Below are 21,659 nucleotides of genomic sequence, written 5' to 3'. Positions count from 1 at the left end.
CCAGGCTTTCCTGGGGGGGCTCCTACGGACTATGCTACTGTGGTCTCTGCTGAGCAGGGGGAGACAGGGATCGCCTGTGCCTCGGCACGGATCTCTGGGCGGCGGACGAGCCCCAGGGTAGAAGGGCAGTACGCAGAGCTCTGGGGAGAAGGGGCTGACGGGGTAGAAAGACGGGGGACTTAACTTGGCTCAAGGTGCCTGGCTCTCTCTCAGGAGCCCCCTCGCGAGGAAATTATGGTTCAGACCATCCAGCGACTCCCTTCCACCCTCCAAAGACCAGAGCAATTCTCAGAATCATCACCTTGTGGAAAAGCAGCCCCGGTGGAAAATAATAAAAAGTATAACAGTTAACAAGGACTGAGTGCTTATTATGTGCCAGACACATAACGAATCACTTTACATATATTATCTTCTTTAGTACACATAATCTTAATAGGTAGCTTCTTTTATTAGCCGTGTTTTGCAACGGAAATAACTGAGGGCCCTTGGCTCCCCAGACATTAACCCTGATCACTCAGGCAGAAAGTGCTGGAACAAGGGTTTGAGCTCTGCTTATGGGTCCTGCCTCCAGTCACATGGAACCTCAGTACCTTTCATGTTGAAAAAGCCCCAGTGGCCCATAAAGTGAGGGGCCACCCCACTCTATAATGAAGCTCCAGTCAGATAATTGCACCCTTCCAGAGGTAGGGGAGAATGCTGAAAAAATCTGGAGCATTCCTTGGTCAAGGAGCATAGGGTGATGGTACCTGGTCCCTGAGTAAATCAAAGTGCTATTGGGGAGCTTTCTTGCACCACACAAGGTTCAGATTTTGGCTCAACACCGGGATGCAGCAGGGACCCTGGGAAGTGCCTTGACTTCTCATCTGCCTCAGTTCTGGCACCCAGCGCAGGTGCTCTGGTGCTTGCTCAGACAGGGTTCACCCTTGCTTTGGAATATGGGGCCAGGGCTAAGAGACTACTCAATATGAGGCAACTCCGGTCTGTATAACACTATTTTAAGCCTCACAAAGACTTCTTTCCTCAGTCCTAAACTCCCCTGTCGTCAAACGTCTGCTGATAAGGCTTCACAGCTCCTTTGAACAAAGGGCAAAAGTCCGTAAGCAGCCTGAAGAGGCTCAGCATGGTCTACCACCTTACCTCTAGAGTCATCCTCTAGCCACTCCCCCTTCATTCTTCCCAAGCTGAATTCCTTCCTGTTCCTACTCAGGGCCTTCACGTATGTTGGCCTCTTTGCCTAAGATGATCTTCCCCCTACTCTTTACCTGGCTATCCTCTAGTTACCCTCAGGTCTCAGCTTTCAAGTTGACATCCCCATCTCCACCTATCTAGGCTAGATGCCCCTCCTCTGTGCTCCCATAGCCCCCTGTACTTCTGTATTTCTGTATCCTAGTACTTCTCACTGTATTGTAGTTGCCTAGTTACTTGCCTCTATCCCCCACTAGGCTGTAAGCACTGTGGGCAGGGACCGTGTTTTATTCCCTGATGTTTCGCCAGGGTCTAGCACAGTGCCTGGCAAATAAAAACACTCAGTAAATATTTGCTGTATGAATGATTGGATGATGGAGGTCAGTGGGCCCAACCCGCTCTGGGCCCTGTGTTTTAAGATCCATTGCTATCTTGGTGCTAGCCTAAAGGGCAAATAAAGCTTTGGCTCCTACTGGGGCTGGGGGAGGAGAGTAGGCCCTCAGATTGTTCCTGAAACCTGTGACTTCAGCTATCTGGCCCCAGCTCTCCTGAAATGATAGGATTTTGGTGTGTAATTAGACTGTTTCTCTACCCAGACCACCCTCCTAGAGTCCCCCACAAATTGACCTCACTGGGCCTGCTTTTATGAAAGGTTTATTCCTAGTGCTAGGTCCCAATCTTCCAGGGCTCTAAGCACAATTAAACTGGGTGGGTAGGTGAGGGGAGACCCATTCAGATGCAGGGCCAGAAATGGGGCTCCCCATATCCCCACCCCTTTGGTCCCAGTCCCCTTCTCTGCAATGGGCACGCATTGAGGAGGGACAAAGGATATTGGAGGCAACATCATTGGCCCAGGGGAGCCCAAGAAGAGCTGCCATTGGCTGACAGGGCCTTTTGAGGCTCTGCCATTGGTCAGGGGGCGCACCCCAGGAACTGGGATAGGCCTGAGGAGTGATGCCATTGGCCAGGGAGTGGTTTTTGTCATAGCCTTTGGCTGTGGAGTGGAAGGAAAAGATCTGGGAATGAAGCCCAGTGGCCAGGAAGATAAAGGACAGGGCAGCAGCTGCTGGGCCTGCAGACCTCCTGTCAGGCCCCAGCCAGGGAAAGGGAACCCAAGCCAGAGCGCAGGTGGCAAGGGATGTCCCATGTCCAAATCTCCCCCACCCTGGGACTGCCCCTCCCAATGTCCTTGACAGCCAGGTTGGGCTGGAGTGGCTCACTGCTCCTCCAGCCAGGAGGGCTTCTCAGCTCCTGGAGGCCGCAGCTTGATGTTGAACTGCTGCAGGGTCTGCTCCAGCTGTTTCTGGTTCCCAGCGAAGTAGGCTGACACGGCATTGTGGAAGAGCAGCAGCTGCTTGTGCATCACCTTAATCTGGGGGGCCAGCAAGGTCAGCTGAGACTGGACTCAGACGCCCTTCCTGAGGGGCTGTGAGCCTGAGCCCAGACCAGGGGCACATGGACTCTGCTCTGATCGTGCTTTTGGAGTGGGGGCTGACCTCCATCAAGGGAGCCAAAGGATAAAAGCCAGTGTGATAGGAGAAACCTGACCTGATTGGCAGGGCCAGAGGTTCTGGTACCCAAGCCTAAGGGGTGGATTTTTCCCAGTTATGTTCTTGGGATCAGCAGTCAAATCCTCAGGGGATCAGAGGGAGGGTGACGGGAAAGGCCCAGGGCTTGAGTGGGCTGGGGAAGATCCCACTCCTTAGCCAGGCCGCATTTCCCCATCCAATAATGGGGAGGGTTTTTTTGGGGGGGGGGGTGAGGTCAGTGTTACAGATGGGAAGGTGGGCTGGGTCAAAGGGGTGGGGTTAGCACCTTGTTTTCTTCCAGGAACTTGAGCTTGATGGCCACATCTCCCCGCAGCTTCTCATATTTGTCCCGATGGGCCTGGAAAGTGGCCTGGGCACTCTCAAGTCGACCGCGCATCCCTGCATCACGGGGGCCTAGGCTCAGCTCCTCTAAGTCTGTCCGGTAGGCATCGTATTCCAGCCTGGGGAGGGGGTGATATGGGCTGGTCTCCACCCCTTTGCCCTCCACACATACTCTCCTTTCTTTTCTCAATTCTTGTGCCCCTAAAGCTCAAACTTCCACCCATGCCAGCCAAATGCCCCAAACCCTAGGCCCTGCCAGTGCCCACACCTGGCAGCCTCATACTGTTTGACAGTCATGAGTGTGTCTTCCATGGTCTTGGTTACCAACGTGTTGATGCTAGAGACAAAGAAGTTCACAGCCCCTAGCAGCGTCTCTCCATTCTTGCACAGCAGCTTCTGCGTCTCTGCATTGTAGCCAAATTCCTCCTGAGGGCAGAAGGGAGGGACAGGCCTTGAGTAACAGTCGGGGCTGTAGGGCCCTTCTTTCCCCTCCTCTCCCGGGAGGAACCAGCCATTGAAAGTGGAACAACCCAGCACTGCCTCCAGCAAGGCTCTCTTAGCCAGAAAGTTAGTGGGGCTGCCCTGGGGATGCCTGGGACAGGAATGTGGGAGTGAGGGCCTCAGATGAAGTTCACAGAACTGGAGTAGGGAAAGCTAGTGCAGCAGGCAAAGGAGGGGCTCCGATTAGGCTGAGCACTGAAGGCATTCCTGTCAATGCAGAGAGGGGTACTTGTGAGGCACCTGGTGTGCCGCCTGCCCCACCCCCTCCAACTTCTGGACCTCCGTACAAGCCCCTGCCTCCACAGGTGGGTGCTGCTGGGGGCAGAGCTGGGCCCGCCCTGGAGGGATTCTCCCTCTGGGCTGCAGGAGGGAGGGAGGCTGAGGGGTGACTGCCTGGCGGGCCCGGGCCCAGCCCCCCACCCTCTCAGGCCTGGATGAGGCACCTGAAGCTCTGGGGACTTCTGGCTGAGGTCAGCAAAGGCGTCCCCTAGTGCATGCTGGGTCTGCAGCAGGCTGTAGAGGTGGGCTGTCAGTGCCCGGCCCAGCTGCAGGACACTTTCATACTTGCGCTTCGTCTCACGCAGCAGCTCAATCTGCAGCTCTAGCTCCAGGTCCACAGTCCGGGAGCCTCGGCCAAATCGCTCTGATAACAGCTGCTTTGTACACTGATTGGGAAGTGAGGGAATAGGTCAGAGACCCTAGCACCCTGTCCTCCCAAAACGTACCTACCCCAGCATCCCCAGGCTCCTAGTCTCAGCCACAGATGGGACATTAGGATCTGGAAGATGGGGAAAAGGTACCCAGGGGAGTTTGGGGGAAGGGAGAGGTGCCTGAATCCCACCTTATATGTGTTGATGCCCCATTTCTTGACGATGTCAAACTTCTCTCCAGCGATGCCCCGAGCCACCTCATCTCCAGGGCCAGCAGAGTTGGTATTGTGAGATGGATGGCGGCCAGACCCTAAAGGACCAAGTTCTCTGACACCAGCCTCTCTCAGATACAATCAGACACCTCTGTGGTTCCGCCCATACTTCCCTCCCAGCACATGAAAATGACTTCCCTGAAGGAGCAGAACCTAGAGACAATTAGATTCTCCTACTCACTAGGAGGAACTCATACATTGTGCCCTGAGACCCAAAACCCAATATACATCCGGCCTCCTTCTGAAGTGGCGGTGGGGACTGAAGAAGGAGGGAAGAGGGAGTTGCTAGTGTACAGGGGTGGAGAAAACAGCAGGAAATAGGCTGAGTATGGGGTGACTGATCAAGGATAGTGGGTCCATCAAACAGAAAACCCGGCTGACATTCCCACGTGGATACTAGTCAGTGTGAGATTCAGAGCTGTTTGTTCCTCTAAATGTTAGAGTCTAAAGTAAAACCCTGAGAAGCCTCACAAAGTTCCAAATCAGATTCAGGCTCCAGAGCAGGCAGGGGAGGCCTGTGAAAGAGTTCTTTGCTTGACTTAGGTGGTGACAGCAGAGAAAGGACAAGTGGGGCTAAATGACAAGTGGGAGCAGATGGACAACTCTGGGAACTGGCCTTGGGCTGAGATTCCATAGGGTTCATACTAGCAGAGGTTCCCAGGATCTCCAGACATAATTCAAGCCTTCCTAGACATACTCTATGCTCCCTAGAACCACCACTCTCCCCCTCTCCACTCAGGCTTCCTGTCCTGTTCTGATCATTCATACCTGTGGGGATGAGTCCATCACCAGAGCCCCCATAGCCACCAGACACAATGCTGGTTTCATTGAGGTTGGGTCCTGACACCATCACCTGCTGGAGGTCCTATAGGCCAGAGAAGAGGGGGGCTTCAGGAACATAGGGGCAGCTGAAGCATTTTGGGGGTGAAAACAAGCTTGGATTGAAGCATCATAGAGAGAGCACACAAGGGAAGTCTGCACAGAATCAGAACAAAGATTTGTAAAAAGATTGAAGGGAGATTAGGTAAGTTAGGGGAAGGCTACTGGAATAGGGACGAGGGTTCAGGGTTTATGAGTTGGGATTCCTCAAGTGAAACAATATGAAGAATCAAACAGAAGCACCTGCTCCAGCCCATCATCCTCAGGAAGCTGCCCAGCTTCACCATTCCCGTGGATGGGGATCTCCATTGTGGCTGCCTTCCCTAGGATCCCGTCCGTCATGGCTAGCGAAGGGACTGGAGTCAAAGTCTCTACCCCAGCGCCCTGCAAAGCCCAACACAGACAGTTCTGGAAACTGGCCAGGACTCCAAAGAGGAAGATCTCCCCTGCCATTTCGGAGGTTGTCCCAGGGCCTCAGTGTTCTGGGGTTTGGCCACTACTCTTCCCTGAAGTATATGTATTTCTCCCCTCCAAGGTGCATATTGGTAACACGCACACCCAGGCCTCAGGTGTGCCTGACCTGAGGTCATGTTCTCATGAACCCCCCTATCCTACCAGGACTCCGGTGATCATTCATGCATTCACTCACTCAACAGACATTTAATGAGTGCCTACTACGTGTCATGCACTATTTTAGGCAATAGAGAAACAGCAGTGAACAAGAGAGATAAAGTCTGTGCTCTCAAGAAGCATATGCCCATGCAGGTGTTTCTCCCCATCAGGAGATGAACCCCTTTCCCAGGGCTCAGGTGTGTACCCCCATTCAGGTATGTTCTCCACTGCTCGGCCTCTCACACTCCTTTAGTGTTTCTTCCTCCTTCCTGCAGGGGGTCTCCCCTTCCTCCATCCCATGCACCTCCTCTTCCTCGGGCCCTCCCCCTTCAGGCCTTTGTTGAATCACTTGGTATAAGTTCACAACCTCTGGGAAAAGCCTCTTTTTCCCAGTACATAGGTAGGTGATCCCTTCCAAAGTCAGTTATGTCTCCCCAGGTGTGTGAGTCTCCGCCCTCCCCCCATACACCTGGGCATCAGGTGTGTCCTCATCCTTCCCCAGGGTTCAGAGGCATCTTGCCCTCACGTCAGGTTTGTGCATTCAACTTGCCCTCGCCCATGCACGTCCCTCTCACCTCGGGCCGGGCGGCTCTTCCCCTCAGGGCGCCAGGCCCGGGCCGCGCGGGGACCTCGGGCTCCAGTTCCTGTCGCGATCCTAGCAGCAGGTCAGGGACTCGGCGGAAGTGACGTCCTCTCACGGGCAGAAGAAGCCGGCCACGTCGCAGATTATGAGGGCGGAAGTGACGTTGGCATCTGGGGGCAGGGCTATCCTGGAGCCAACCTCTCTGTCCCTGGGGAGTCACGAGAGGTCAGTTCCGGGGCGTTACCGAGAAGCTGTGAAGGAAGTGACGTAGGGCACGCGCCGGTGGCGTGATGGAGCAGCAGCAGCAGCAGCAACAGCAGCAGCAGCTCAGAAACGTGAGTGGGAGCTTTGGGGCCACGCGTTCAGCTAGCATCCCTGTCTGCATGGCGGGAACCCCAAGGAACCAGGCATCAGAGGGCTGGGAACGTCGGGCCATGGGGTGCGGTCCTGGGAAAGCTCGGGCGGCGCGGCCTTGAATTGAGATGTGGCCCCTCTTCGCTGAGTTCCTTGTCCCCCTTCTTCCCAGCTGCGGGACTTCCTGTTGGTCTACAATCGGATGACGGAACTCTGCTTCCAGCGCTGCGTGCCCAGCCTGCACCACCGAGCTCTGGATGCTGAGGAGGTTAGGTGGGGGAACCGAGTAGGGAGATTACCCTCGATCCTCAGAGTTAACCGTAGACTGCTTCCCTGTTCCGCCACTTCCCCTACCTCTGGCACTGGCCTTTCTGCGACCCTCGCCCCTAGGCTGAATTTGGGAAGGAAGGAGACGGACCTGACGAGACACCTTTGGCTTCTACTTCCACCCTGTCTTCCTTCCAGGAGGCCTGTCTGCACAGCTGTGCTGGGAAGCTGATCCATTCCAACCACCGCCTCATGGCCGCTTACGTGCAGCTCATGCCTGCCCTGGTACAGCGCCGCATCGCAGACTACGAGGCTGCCTCATCTGTGCCAGGTGTTGCTGCCGAACAGCCCGAAACCTCGCCATCAGGGAGCTAGCCGTCCCCAACCCCGGGAAGGGAGGCACTGGATGGACCCTCATATTTAAGGAGCCAGTGGACCTTGGGCTGGGTGCGACCTGTATATAGAAAGTGAGGAGTTGCCTGAGAGCTGGGTACGGTTGCTCCTTTTCCTGGAGCTAATAAACCCACTTTTACTTTGTTTGGTTTATATTCTGGGCAAGGAAGCTTTGCCCACTTGATTGACACCATCTTTATTATTCTGTCAGGATGCTTCAGCCCTGGCAGCAGAGAAATTGCCTTCAATGTGTAGAAGGAAAACGTCAGCATTCCCAGGCACCTGGTTAAAGCGACATCTGTGGGTACAATTTTAAGACTGGTAATAGCGACAAGAAGTTGGTTTCTGCCCAGATGACAGAAAATGGGAACTCTGTCTAGCTGTCCTTAAATCTGTCTGACTTAAATGGCTCACTTAGAGATATCTAAGGACAGCAGATTAAGAATCCACAGGGCTTTTAGGCGCTACCTCCTGGGAAGTCAGTAGCCTCAGACAGAGATGAAACCTGTAAGAATTCTGGGGTGTTCTGGAACGTCAACCACTTCCTCAAGTTGTTACTTACTTAATATTTTCTGTCTTCTTAGGATGAGCAGTAAAATCTTTAAACAAAGAAGATCTGTGTGCTTGTCTTCAGGAGCAGTCAGAAAGGGGAAAACTTGTGGAACCATATTCTGCAATACAGTCAGACTCGAGGGATAAAAACCTAAGGGAGAAGTAGATGGTGATGGTTATGGGGAAAAAAGGAAGAAAGCCAAATCTTCAGGACTTCTTGAATGTTACCTTAATGTCTCACTGCTTGTCTGTAATCTCCTGATTCCATCTCTTCCTCTACCCCAGACTGTTCCCACTGTGCCTGTTCTGTGATTTCTAATTCCAGCCTGTCTGTTCTTTCCTCATTATTTCCCTCCGTGTGGAATTTACTTCTGTATTCAGCAATCTGAGTGGCCTATACATCACTGAATTTTCTTGCCATTTTTGTGTCCTTTTTGTATCAGCTGTTTTAACATTTCTGTTCCTCCATTCACACTGCTAGAGAAAAACAAAGCTGTGTAGTGAATGCCACTAAATATTCAAGATCTCCAACCTCAACCAAGCCCTCGTTACAAACAAGCAACCCTTTGTGAGTTCCTGGTCTGTTTGCTCTCCTAATCACTACAGCAGTTATTTTACACCTTCATTGCTCTCCTTAATCCCCTGCCTCATCCTTGACTATTCCCCATCAGGTGACCATGTTTGATTTTTAAAATGGAAGTAGAACTTCTTAGACATTGGCTCCTACAATCATTAAAAAAAAAAAAAAACGAAATAAAAGAAAACTTACAACCATCCACAAAGCAGATGTTTCCTCTCCTGTACAGATCAGGGCATTGAAATTCTCTGGTAGCAGACCCTGTCTGAAAATGCAGACCTGTCTTTAAAATCTTTTACTACACCAGGCTGCCTTTCAAAATATCTGTTGAGCACCCGCTTTGTATAGGTTCTGGTCTTGGTATTATCCCCACTTAACAGATGAGGAGGCAAGAATTCAGTATGTACCAGAAGCCCACCTTATACGCAGTTACCTATTGAGAAAAGTGGCTCTAATCAGCTTTTTGCCTCATTAGCTGAACAAATCTTGAACAGAAAGGTTTGCTAAGACCCTTCCTTAATAAAAAAAGTTGTTGATCAGGAACTTTCCTACTGAGTGGCTTCATGTCTGCCCAATAAAGTTCTCTCCTTGAAAAGTGTAAATGCAGGTAAAGCAGCTTGTGAACTTTGCAATTCCCAGAGACAGGATTGGGGACCTGGGATATTCTGATCGTGGGAGGATTCTTCTCCATCGATATTTATGTATATCCCTGCAATAAACTTCCACTGTGAATTATCTATGTTTCCATGTCACGTAATTAGTAATTGCTGGAGAAGGGCTAGGAACACAGATCTGTCTGACTCTAAAGCCTATGTCCTTTGAACTTCCAGAGCTTATATTTGCCTGCTCATCTGCAGTCAACTTCTCCCTAGGCATGGAAAGACAAGTGTCCCTCAGTCTGATCCACCAAGACTTTTTAATCTCTTCTTTCCTTTCTGTTTATAAATAGGTTCAATACTTAACGAAAAGTACCTTCTTCCTACTATCCGTCTTCCTTTGTCACTGAAATCTCCTTGAGGTCTTACCATGACGTCTTAGCCATTGGTATAATGAGCAATGTGGTGTTTCAAGCACAACACGAGGATAAATGTTGACAAAGCTTTATCCCTTTATCACAAACACATATTTGAGACAGGGTTGTTCTTGCTATTGTGGCTTCAGAACTTAACTGCCTACTCCTTTGCAAAGTCTAATTCCTTTGAGCCTATTCAACTGTATCACCTCTCTTATTACTTATCTGTAGTAACTGCCACTCTCCTACTTTCCTCTGCAGAGCTAGCCGTTGGTCTTCCTCTTGATACTTTAATGTTACACAAGACAGTCCGTTCAGTGTTTTTTGTCTCTTAGTTCCTTGACCCAATCTCTAATGATTTCTACTCTGTCTCGGCTACTCTTACTTACATCCTTTCCATTGTCCACCACCCCAAACTGTTCCATCTTCAAAACACTATTACTTGCATCTTATTCACTGACTGTATTCCTTCCTCTTTGTCTATTGGACTATTCCTCTACCATTTTTTTTTTTTTAAATTTCAATGCAGCGTTCAGACCATTGCTTCTACATTCTCTCCATTAACACCTTCCTGTCTTTAGATTCCTGTCGAGCTTAAATTCTAGTCATTCTTGGGACTTCGCTGGTCGTCCAGTGGTTGAGGCTCCGCACTTCCACTGCAGGGGGCCTGGGTTCGATCCCTGGTCTAGGAACTCAGCTCCCGAACACTATGGGGCGTGGCCAAAAACAAAGTCCTTATGAAATTCTAGTAATTCTTTTGGAATAGGCTAAATTTCCTTCCCTCTCATTTCTTTGTTGGGCCTGGGTAAAATGAAACATTTGTGCCTACATTTGGACATCTAAAAACTGCCCAAGGTAATGACTATAGAGCAGATTTATATCGCTGTGAATCCATGGTTATCAACTTCAAATGGAGTCTGAGGCCCTGTAATCCCACTAGATTTTTCTAGCCGTCTTTCCTGTTCCCTGCAATGACTATTTCAAATCAATATTCCTTTTTTTATATAAATTTATTTATTTTTATTTATTTATTTTTTGGCTGCATTGGGTCTTTGCTGCGCATGGGCTTTCTTTAGTTGCGGTGAGTGGGAGCTACTGATCATTGCGGTGCGGTGCGCGGGCTTCTCATTGCAGTGGCTTCTCTTGTTGCGGAGCACAGGCTCTAGGCACGTGGGCTCAGTAGTTGTGGCTCATGGGCTCTAAAGCGCAGGCTCAGTAGTTGTGGTTCACGGGCTTAGTTGCTCCACGGATCTTCCCGGACCAGGGCTCGAACCCATGTCCCCTGCATTGGCAGGCAGATTCTTAACCACTGTGCCACTAGGGAAGCCCCAAACCAATATTCTTAAGCCTCTTATTATCCCCATGATTCTCTTCACTTTCCGCAGGTAACCTTATTTTAACTTCATAGGCAAAAGTAAAAGCTATCAGGAACTTCCGCAACATCTTGCAACTCAAAACTTGGTCACCCATCTACATCTGCATCATTCTCTCCTCTTTCCCTCCTGTCTAAACAGGACAAATATCGCTCATGGCCAGTGCCTGTTCCTGTGCACTGAATCCTAGTCCTTCCTTCTTTGGAGATCTCTGACTTTTTCCCACTTTACTAAATTCTCATCAGTGTTTAAGCATGCCGAAGACTCCCGTTACAGCAAACAAACCACTCTACCTCACAGGTACCGTCCAGTTTTTTTCCATTTTACGGCTAAACTCAAAACAGTGGATACTTTGGTCTTCTCCATTCCCATTTCTCCCCCCACCCTATTTTGACTTCTGTAACCTTTATTCTATTGAAATAGTTCTTGCTGAGGTCACCCTAGCTCACCAAGTGGCCTTCATATCCCTGAATCCAGTGGTTATTTCCTCAGCTTACTTCACTTCTTAGTGGCATCTGGTACTATCGACTTGTTCCTCATGGACACTCTCACTGGTGTCTGTGATTCCACTTGTGTTTTCACTACTACCTCTGGCCACAGCTTCTTAGCCTCCTTTGCGGGCTTACCCACCTCCAGCCATTAAATCTAAAAGTTTCTCAAGGTCCTGTTATTTCTCAGTGTAATTTTTCTGGGATTGTTTCATCCCCATTTTGAGCGTTAGTCACTGATAATTCAGAAGTGAAGTTATCATCAGAGAGTAAAGCCAAAGAAAATGGAAGATGAGAAAGTACAGCAGAAGGTTTGAAATAGTCATTGCACAGAATGAGAGAGTGAACTGACAAAAGGAACATAATTAGATTATTAGGTAGTGTTGAAGGCTCAGTAGAGGTTACTGAACAGAATTCCCTTTTGGCTTTGTCTGTCTGGAAAACTTTTTTTAATTGAAGTATAATTGATATACATAGTTATATTAGTTTCAGGTGTGCAACATACTGATTTGACATTTATATACCTTATGAGATGACCGCCACAGTAAGTCTAGTCACCATCTGTCACCATTTAAAGTTATTACAATATTATTGACTGTATTCCCTCCTCCGTGTATTACATCCCCATAATTTATTTTATAACTGGAAAAAACTATTATTTTAAGGCCTAAAACTTTAAGGCCTACCTGTAACTCTTCCTTGCCTTTTCCAGGAAGGATTCTTATTTGTGCCCTCATTGAACCCTTTTATGTCTCGTTCACCATTACGTCCACAGCACTTGGTAGAGTGCCATAAACAACAACAAAAGCACGCAGCTCACACAGGTCAGTTATATCATGTGTGTACTATCTACCAGGCTCTAGTCTAAGCATTTTATATACATTAACTCAGTTAATTCTCACAACAACCCTATAAAGTAGGTACTACTGTTATCTTCATTTTACACAAAAAAATAAAATTGCAGTAAAATATCCCATGACTAGCAAGTGGTGGAGTCAGGTTTTCAATCCAGTCAGTGTGACTTCCAGAGTCTGTCCTGTTTCTCACTAATGACGATTGATTGCTATACATTTATGCCTTTGTTCCACAAATATTTTGTGATCACCTACTCATGGTGCCTAGTACTAGGGGCTGGGGGTACAGCAGAGAGCAGTCAGAAACCGCCACCGTGGAGCTTATGCTTCTAGTCAGGGGAAACAGACAATAAGCAGTTAAGTAAGTATTGATATGAGATGGTAATAAGTGCTATGGGGAAAATCAATGCAGGGTAAGAAGGATAAGGAAGCTGGGGACAGTGTTGCTATTTTAGGCTAGGTTGTCAGAGAAGAACTCACTAATGAGGTCTCCTTAAGCAGAAACTTGAAATGAGGGAGGAAGCCTCGTGGACATCTGGATAAAGAGTGTTCACTGTGGCATCAGCCTCTACTTGCCCATAGCATCCATCGTCCCCTTCTTCCTTTACTAATAGAACCCCTGACTTTAACCTGGGCAGATGATGGCTGAAAATAAAGATCAGATTTTGCAACTTTCCTTGCAGCTAGGTGTGTCCATGTGATCGAGTGATGCATGCATTGCCAGGTTGTGCCCTTAAGGGTAAGGGTGGGCCTTCTCCTACTCTTTCCCCCATCTCACTACTTGGGATGAGGCCCAACACACATGGTGGTGAACTGTCTTGGACCTTGAAGATAAGGACCACTTCCTTGAAGAAGGCAGAACAACTAAAAGGCTGCCATATTAGCCCTGGAGTACTTATTCCTGGACAGTTGTGTGAGAGAAAAAGTAAGCTTCTATTATGTTTAAGCCATCGTATTTTGGGGGTCTTTTTGTTATTACAGCATATGTGTAGTAGACAGAATGTTAACATGGTGCGCAAGATTTCCCACCCCCTGTGTACACACCCTGTATAATCCCTAGGACTGTGAATATGACAGATTTTACTTCTGTGATTAGGTTGTATTATATGACATACTTGACTGTAAGAAAGGGAGATTATCCGGGTGGGCCTGGCCTAACCACATGAACTTTTTAAACGCAGGGAGTTTTCTCTGGCTGGATGCAGAAGAGAATGTCAGAAAGATTTGAAACATAAGAAGGATTTGAGGCACTGCTGCTGGTTTGAAGATGAAGGTGCCATATGGCAAGGAAGACAGGTGGCCTCTAGGACCTGAGAGTGGCCCCTGAGGCCCAGGAGGAAACAGGGACCTCAGTCCCACAACCGCAAGAAACTGAATCCTGTCAACAACAAGAATGAGCTTGGAGGAGGATTTTCCCCCAGAGCCTCCAGACAAGAACTCAGCCCAGATGACCTTTCAGGCTTATGATATCCTGAGCAGAGAACCCAGTCAGGCCATGCTGGGCATCGATGTACAGAACTGTGAGATACTAAATGGATGTTGTTTTAAAGCTGCTTAGTTTGTGGCAATTGGTTACACAGCCACAGAAAACTTCTCTGTCTTCTAAATGAACCGTAAGCAGAGATGTACTGTATGAAGGCTCTGGCGGGGGGGGGGGGAGCATGCTCAGTGTGATCCAGGCACAGAGGAGTGGTGTGAATAGGGATAGATGGTCAAAAGGCCACAGAGGTAGCAGCCAGCTGATGAGATAGCAAATTGTAGGCTGTGTAGGACTTTGGCTTTCCTGAGGGAATGAGATGATAAGGCATTAGTGAGTTTTGAGCAGAGGAGTCATAGGATCTGCCTGTATTTGAAAAAGGTCACTGGCTGCTCTGAAAAGAGCAGATTGTAGGGGCAAGGGAGGAAACAGAGACCAGTTAGAAGTCTATGGAATAATCTAGGTGAGAGGTGATAGTGGCCTAGACCAAGGTTTAGCTCTTAGGGTGGTGAGAAATAGTTGGATTTTGGATATATTTTGAAGCTATAGCTTAACAAAATTTGCTAAAGCATTAGACATGGGATGTGTGTGGGGGGAGAGGGGAGTCAAAGGTGACGCTAAATTTTGACCCAAGCAACTGGAAAAATGGACTTGGTATTTACTGAGATGGGGAAGACAGTGAAAGGAACAGGTTTATTTGGAAGGAGGCAGTTAGGAGTCTGGTTTTGGACATTTTAAGTTTTTAAGTTTGGGATTCTTATCAGATTTATAAAGCAGAGGTGGGACTCTATCACGTGCTGAGTTTCTATTCATTGTAATCATTCAGGCGTTCCCCCCACCTCCAACCCCAATTTTGAGCTCCCTGTGATCAAGGAGTGTGTCTTGTTTGGGTTTTTTGCAGGGGGTGAGGTGGGCTAGGCAGATACTTGCGAGTGTGTGTCGGGTTGGGGAGTGTCCCAAAGACTGCTTGCTGGTGCCCGGGTTGGGGAGTGTCCCAAAGACTGCTTGCTGGTGCCCGTGGCAGCTTACAGGCTCAGTAATAGATAAACAGGCACGTGCATTACACCTGCCCACGACGCCCTCAGGATTGCGACTTCCCCAAATCAACCAGTAGCTCTTTTCCAGACCCAACCGGTCAGACGGCCTGTTCCCAAGGCCGGCAGGCAGCCTGTAGGTTGGGCCTGGGCTCGGCCCCTCCCCCCTAGGCCCCGCCCCTTTCTGGTTTCGCCCGGGCTCTCAAAGGAGGCTCGGGCCTCAAGCGATCCAGTAACTGTTCTAACCGCTGGGAGGGGGTGGGGCTGCGGGTGAGTCTGCTGCTGGGCATCAGCTTCCTTTCGCACCGCCCCCTAGACACCCACTCTCGCCACTGCCCCCAGGCGTGTCCCCTTCTCCTGCGCTCCTACGGACCCTCCTCCCCTCCCTTTCCTCCCCTCCTCTTCCTTCTTTCCTCCTCCTTCCAGCCTGGCCCTCTCCGGTCTACCCCGGGCCCCACTCCATCCAACCAAGTAGTTCTCTGTACCCACCCCTCTGCTTTCTGTCCTCAACACATCCCTCAGCCCATGGGCAAATGGGACTGGGGCTTTGCTGCCTCTGAGTGACGACCTGTTCCTCCCTTCAGGCGATCGCCAGGCTCCAATCCCAGTGACAGTTCCCTGCTGTTCTAAGGTCCTCTGAGTGAGCCCTTTCGGTGTGTGTGTGTCTACAAGTGATCACACGTGTGTGTGCGAGTCTCTGGGTGGAGGTGGCTGTGAGTAGAGCGAGCCTGTGCCTGGGACCCGAGTCTAAGTTCATCCATTTTTCCAGCAGGCACTTCCCCATGAAACCTCACCAGCAGATGCCGTTCTCTTCCCTTCCCTTGCCTCCTGTGACCCTTAGGCCAGGTGAGGGGACAGTGTTCTGGGCAGTGGGAAGGGACTTTTGTGCGGGGAGGGCCCTACCTCTGTCCTGGGCCTGCTTTTTAGCAGTCTTGGGGGGAATCTGTGGGGTCGGTTGAGGGTCTCAGGAAAGGCCCTCTGCTGGTCTAGCTCTGTCCTGCAGCTCCATCCATTTTCCTGTCCTAAGTCCCTCCCTTCCCCTTTCTCCCAATCCCTTTGACCCTGCCCAGAGCCTAAGCCCCCTTCTCTTGCCCTCTCTTGGGCTGAACTAAGCAGGTGAGATCCAGCAACTAGGAACCTGGAACTGGCAGTCGGATCCCGAGCAGTGGGCAGGGTCAGTCCGACGGCAGTTGAATGCCTGGCTCCTCTTGGTCTCGGATGAAGAGGCGTCAGCTAAAGCCCTTGAATCTCGGCACTCTGTAGGTGTCCTAGACACAGCAGAGCAGCGCTGGGCCTGTCAGGGAAAACAGAGGCAGTTTCTGAAGGCAGTGACTCAGCCAGGGCGGCCTGCAGTGCTGGAGCTCCTGGTAGCTGAGCTCCAAACTCTGTTCTCAGCAGTGCTGCAGGATGGCGGCCCTGCAGCTTGGTACTACATGTACGCAGTGCTGGGTCTGCTGCCTCCATATCGTGCGCTGCTTGTTGGTCGCCTTGATTTGCTGCCTTTCCTGGAGCGGCTATACCGCTGGGCACCCTGGGTCCAGGCCCAGCTCCAGCTGGACCTGCTAGGTGCCATGGACCAGGCCTTTCCCCGAGACACCTCTTTGTTAGAGGGCACCTCCCATGTTGACTGCTATCCCCAGAAGCAGAGGTTCCATCACGGGCCCCCACGCCCAGCCTGCCCTTTTGTGCAGGCCCGGTGGGGAGGGCAGCAAGTAGAGGAGGGGCTGGCCACATGGCTTCGACCATTGACACTGCCTGAGCTACGGCACAGCCTGGGTATTGTTGGTACTGAGGTGGCCCTGGAAGAGGCCCACTGGCTAGATGGCCTTAGCCTCCTGCCCTTGGCACTAGCGACGGACATCCCTGTACAGTATGAAAGCAGTGACGGTGACAACGCAGAAGAGGAGCCTGTCGGAAGAAGAGAGACTAAGTAAGTGAGGGACCTAGTCTGGGGCTTTGAGCAAAAGAGAGGAAGAACCCTCTTCCTTTCTGTCTGCAAAATAAACCCAGCGGTCTCAGTGTTAATCCCCATAGGGAAATGCAGACATGAATGAAAATCAAAAGTCAACGATGAGGAAGCCAAAGCTTCAGACAATAGCTTGAGTGTCCAGAGTTTCTAGACTTCTTTTTCATATAGCGCTTAGTTGTTTTTCTCACTTGTTCGTAATCCCTGAGTCTGGCCTCTGGGCCTCCCTAGTGCTGGGTGCCGGATGTTTGATCCAGGTCCTTCCCTCGGGATGCTCCTAGGTGAGTGCTTGTCTGAGGACCCTTCCCACTCATGTCTGTGTGAACTAAGCCAGCTCCAAGGCACATTACAGTTGGCAGCACTGACAGGTAGGACTTTCATTCTGACCTTCCAGAGCCTTCTTCCTGCCCTGCGAGTGAGGGAATCCTGGCCCCTGGAGAGGTGATTTTCTCCCCAATCTGGCTCTCACTGCTCTCTTCAGGGTTTCAGAATGCCTCCAGAGACCCCCTCTTCTGAGAGTTCTCTAACTCTAATCTTGGAATTTCTCCTTGTCCTCTGGCCAGCTTGTCTGTGACATATTCACTGTCTGGGAAGAAGGGTAGTTTTACCTTCAATCTAGCTTGGCTTTCTCAATTTTTGCTCTAAGTTAATGGCGGGGTCAAGTTTTTCCTGAAGTCTTACTGGTGGGCAGATAGGCAGGCTCCTGGGGGCCTGATGACAGGTGGCCAGTGCCAACAGTGTATGCCTTCAGTAACCCCAGCAGACTCTTCTTGTCAAAGATCTTCCCTGGACCCTAAGTATAAGTCTCCTTTCCCTGGGGGAATCTAACTGGAGTGAGAATGGGCTGAGATGTTGGCAAGAAGCCAAGTTCTTTGTCCTCTCTTTGGAGCTGGCGGTAAACCTCTGAGGCCTAGCTAATGTGACTTAATTTGTACCATGTTCCCCAGGCCTGGCCTCCCAGGCATTGATACATTCAAGAAGTATTATTGGTTATCTAATATATATCAGGAACTGCTAGATGGTGAGGATACAGAAGTGGTAAGATAGACTCAAGCTCTTCCCTGGGGTTTTACAGCTTAGTTAAGGGAGATAGATGTTAAGTACGTTGATTTAAGTAAAATATCGTGACGATTTCTGTTAAGTGCTATAAAAATCAAAGAACACGGCCTTTCCCCTGGCTGCTCCTCTGGAGTGTGTGTGTGTGTGTATACACATCAGAGTTAGGGGAAAGCACGTCAGAGGAGTTTGGGTTTAGATTAGGGTTAACAAAATATCTTGAAGATTAGGAGGTGAAATAAAGAGGAAAGTTTCAAGGAGGAGGGAGCAGTCAGTAGTGTTAAATGCTACTGAGGCAAGTAAGAAAAACCTGAGAAATACTCATTGAATTTAGCAATAAGGAAGAGGTTGGTGAGAGTGGTTTCAGTGGCATTTTGTGAGAAGGAAGGCAGATTGTAGTGCATACAGGAGTGAATGGAAGGTGAAGAAGTGGAAATCACGTTTTGTTATTCTTTCATGAAGCTTGGCTTGAAAGGGAAAGAGAGAGATTAGGACAGCAGATTGAAAGAATAGTGGTGTCTGAGTAGGACTCCAAAAAATGGAGAGATGTTTATAGTCTTTAAGACGGTGCTTGAGAAGTAAGTGCTCAATAAATATTTGTAGAGTGAATGAATAAATATAGGCTAACAGTCAAAGAAGAAGAGATTGAAAATACATCATGAAGGGAACTTCCCTGGCGGTCCAGTGGTTAAGACTTCACCTTCCAATGCAGGGGCTGCGGATTCAATCCCTGGTTGGGGAGTTAAGATCCCACATGCCTCAGGGCCAAAAAACCAAAGCATAAAACAGAAGCAATATTGTAACAAATTCAATAAAGACTTTAAAAAAAATGGTCCACATCAAAAAAAAAATCTTAAAAAAAGAAAAAATACATCATGAAGGCGGGATAAGTGATCCTGAGCACAAATGGACGAGTTAGCCTTGCAGAGAAGAAAGTCACTCCTTCCTCGCAAATTAGGAGACAAGATTAGGATGGAAATATGTACAGATAAATGTGTGGAAAGGCAGCTGAACTTGAGGGAGTTATTTCATGGCTGAGAGCCTCAGTTTCCCCTGGGCAGAGATGGAGGCAGAGAAGGTGACTGGGAGCTCAGCAGGGCTGGGCATAGGTTGAGGGGGTGGGTAGGTTGAGGCCTGGAATAGCAGCTGAGGAGACTGCAAGGGGTAGCTCCCTGAGGACTTGTACTAAGACATCGAGCAGAATGAGCCCACAGATGAGACTGGACACCAGGAATCTATAGAGGAGCTGATGACATTCCTTTGTTCTGAGATCTTTTGAACCTACTTAGATCATGTAGCACTTTAATTATTGAGGAAATGAATCTTTAATAGCAGTTACACCATTAAGATGTCCTGATCTGACGTCAAAATCATAAACCCTACCGTTGATGTGAACTTTAGAATAGGATTGCACTGTATCCCTGGGGTAACTTGTTCTGTTGATCTAGATTTGGGTCAATTAATGACACAAAAATACTTTGATTAATTTTTCAGAGTTTTATTTTTGTGCTCTAACCAAAATTATTAGTCCAGGTAATTGACTTTTGGCTTCTTGAATAATTAATTTTAATACCAATTTTATCGACTGGTATGGTAGAAGTGTAGGAAGATTGTTGGTACTGGTGCAGGCTTGAGTGGGCTGAAGGATGCATCATCGGATCCCGGCTGGGAAGAGATGGATGTGAAGCTGGAAGTTGGGTGATGATAGAGGAAGAGTAAGAAAGAATCACAAGCATGGAGATCACGCAGGGTTGGAAAGCAGGTATAACGGGGGCAAAGATAGGAGATCAAGAATGTTAGGAAGGCTGCCAGAGGGAAGAAATCCAGGACCGTGCGCTTGCAAGGTGATGAGTTGGGACAGCCAAGTATTCCCATTACTTTTACTCAGTATTATGTAATACTGACGTCATAGTAATCACAATCAATCCAGAATGATTATTCACTTATCAGAAAGGGAGAGCTTATTCACACACAGGTGTACGAATATAGTTGCCTGACTGTATCTCCTCATGGGCTGTATTTGCTCAGTATGTGAACCTTCGGGTGTAGATGGTCGACAGGCTCTGACAAGGTCACATCAGGTCCTCTCAGGCACCTGATCTAGCTCCTTCATTCACTGGCTGACAGTGGCCACCTGACCGCTTTGCTCTGCCTCTTCTGTCCTGATTTTTTATCACACAGGTCTCAGCTTGACTCGAAAGTTCCTGGGGAGGAGGTCTTCCAAGAAAGAAGCACTGGCTTCTTACCGCAGACTTCCCTCCTGGGTACCCAGATAATGACCGTAATGAAGACAGAGAGATACCTGAAGAAGATCCACTTCCTCTATCTCAACGTGGCTCCCAGCAGCGACTTTCGGTGAGAGCGCCCGCCTAGACCCCTGTCCTACTCCTCCCGCCCCCGGACTTCCTCCCGTGCTGCCTCCCCACCCCCCTCCTCCTCTCTAGACCCGCTCCTCTCCTATCTTTCTCCTCTTCCCTCTCATTTCTCCTCTGTCTCCTGGTTTCCCTCTGTCTTCCCTTCTCCTCAGCTTCCTCTCCACTCTTTTTTTTTTTTTCCGGTACGCGGGCCTCTCACTGTTGTGGTCTCTCCCGTTGCGGAGCACAGGCTCCGGACGCACAGGCTCAGCGGCCATGGCTCACGGGCCCAGCCGCTCCGCGGCACGTGGGATCCTCCCGGACCGGGGCACGAACCCGTGTCGCCTGCATCCGCAGGCGGACTCTCAACCACTGCGCCACCAGGGAAGCCCTCTCATAGCTTTTTGTCTTAGTCATTCTTTTCTACTTTTTTCTCCGTCTTCTTTGTTCTGTCCTAGAGTGATAGAAACATTTGGTCATTGCCTCAGAAGGGAATTTAATGGTGATCTCTTCTAACTCCAATGCAAGAATCTTGGTGTTTGTTTAAATCTTTACACTCTCAGGGAAGCTTTGTGTTTTGCAAGGCATCCTGTTCCTTAGACTACTTTCTTTTTACTTCTACATTTTTGTCCTAATTTTATCTCTGTGCGATAAAAACAAGTCTCAATCCACATGACTTGAGAGGCATTCATTCACTTTCTTCCATTAGATCCAAATCTTAGTATTTTTAAATGCTTTATTCAAGTCTCTTCTCTTCCCAGAAATAACAATAACAATTACCATTAATCAAGCTTTTCTATATCCATGTGTCATTTAATCCCCACCTACCAGATAGGTGCCATTATTATTTCCATATATGAGATGAATAGACTGATGCATAGAGAGGTTCAGTAACTGGTCCAAGACCACATAGTAAGTGATGGAAAAAGGACTTAAACCTAGGACTGTCTCACTGGTAAGCAGTATCTGATACCCACTCCCAGGGAGCCTTATTTCCTGCATACACTGACCTCTTCCTCCTGAACGTAGGTAGCGCTAGTGAGCTGTACCATCCATTGATTTACTGATCAGTTCATTTAACGAAAGTTCACTGGGAGCATTGTGCCAGTTATTAAGCAATGGTCTCTTGGCTCTAGTTCTGCTCTCCTCTCCCTGCTTTGTAATACTGGGGCTGGGACTGCAAACTTCATTTCTCCTTTTTCAGCCAGCTTCCTGTTAGGTTCGATTAATAGGGGGTGCTAGAAGGAGACTGGACAGCAGGATGAGAGGAGAAGGGACTCTGTCCTTCCTTTGCTTGTTCTTCATGTCTTTCACTCTGGCAGCAGCTGCCAGTTTCTGAATCAGCCTCC

General features: G+C 49.2%; 3 protein-coding genes across 3 annotated transcripts in view; 2 read left to right on the top strand and 1 right to left on the bottom strand.

Moving 5' to 3' along the window:
* Positions 1–306: 306 nt before the first annotated feature.
* On the bottom strand, positions 307–6,675 carry ARFIP2 (ARF interacting protein 2). Its single transcript, XM_030831235.2, has 8 exons — positions 6,546–6,675; positions 5,602–5,742; positions 5,248–5,344; positions 4,399–4,517; positions 4,001–4,222; positions 3,325–3,482; positions 3,001–3,175; positions 307–2,557 (listed from the first exon to the last, which is right to left on the bottom strand). The coding sequence occupies exons 2-8, from the start codon at positions 5,698–5,700 to the stop codon at positions 2,402–2,404; spliced, it is 1,026 nt and encodes a 341-aa protein (XP_030687095.1). The 5' UTR covers positions 5,701–5,742; positions 6,546–6,675; the 3' UTR covers positions 307–2,401.
* Positions 6,676–6,788: 113 nt separating this feature from the next.
* TIMM10B (translocase of inner mitochondrial membrane 10B) lies at positions 6,789–20,271 on the top strand. The gene is made up of 7 exons (XM_060303579.1): positions 6,789–6,888; positions 7,080–7,175; positions 7,373–8,687; positions 12,282–12,393; positions 13,107–13,348; positions 13,605–14,036; positions 20,138–20,271. Exons 1-3 carry the CDS (start codon positions 6,844–6,846, stop codon positions 7,547–7,549), a joined length of 318 nt encoding a protein of 105 aa, XP_060159562.1. The 5' UTR covers positions 6,789–6,843; the 3' UTR covers positions 7,550–8,687; positions 12,282–12,393; positions 13,107–13,348; positions 13,605–14,036; positions 20,138–20,271.
* Positions 16,074–21,659, top strand: part of DNHD1 (dynein heavy chain domain 1) — a 66,241-nt gene continuing 60,655 nt past the window's right edge. Inside the window, 2 exon segments of the mRNA XM_030831243.2 lie at positions 16,074–16,864; positions 20,138–20,311. Coding sequence (XP_030687103.2) covers positions 16,368–16,864; positions 20,138–20,311 — 671 coding nt within the window. The 5' untranslated portion in view covers positions 16,074–16,367.

Source organism: Globicephala melas, chromosome 8 (assembly GCF_963455315.2).
Source record: "Globicephala melas chromosome 8, mGloMel1.2, whole genome shotgun sequence".
In the NCBI taxonomy this organism is placed as follows: Eukaryota; Metazoa; Chordata; class Mammalia; order Artiodactyla; family Delphinidae; genus Globicephala; species Globicephala melas.
Note: the sequence above shows the minus strand (reverse complement) of the source record. Positions and strands in the feature narration are given on the sequence as shown.

Bases quoted from the DNA above. Each gene is read 5' to 3' on its own strand.
- TIMM10B (XM_060303579.1), top strand. From the start codon at position 6,844: ATGGAGCAGCAGCAGCAGCAGCAACAGCAGCAGCAGCTCAGAAAC. The intron at 6,889-7,079 runs GTGAGTGGGAGC...CCTTCTTCCCAG, and splicing joins AGCAGCAGCAGCTCAGAAAC to CTGCGGGACTTCCTGTTGGT. The intron at 7,176-7,372 runs GTTAGGTGGGGG...TCTTCCTTCCAG, and splicing joins GAGCTCTGGATGCTGAGGAG to GAGGCCTGTCTGCACAGCTG.
- ARFIP2 (XM_030831235.2), bottom strand. From the start codon at position 5,700: ATGACGGACGGGATCCTAGGGAAGGCAGCCACAATGGAGATCCCCATC. The intron at 3,483-4,000 runs GTGCCTCATCCA...TTCTGCCCTCAG, and splicing joins AGAAGTCCCCAGAGCTTCAG to GAGGAATTTGGCTACAATGC. The intron at 3,176-3,324 runs GTGTGGGCACTG...CCCCCTCCCCAG, and splicing joins AAACAGTATGAGGCTGCCAG to GCTGGAATACGATGCCTACC.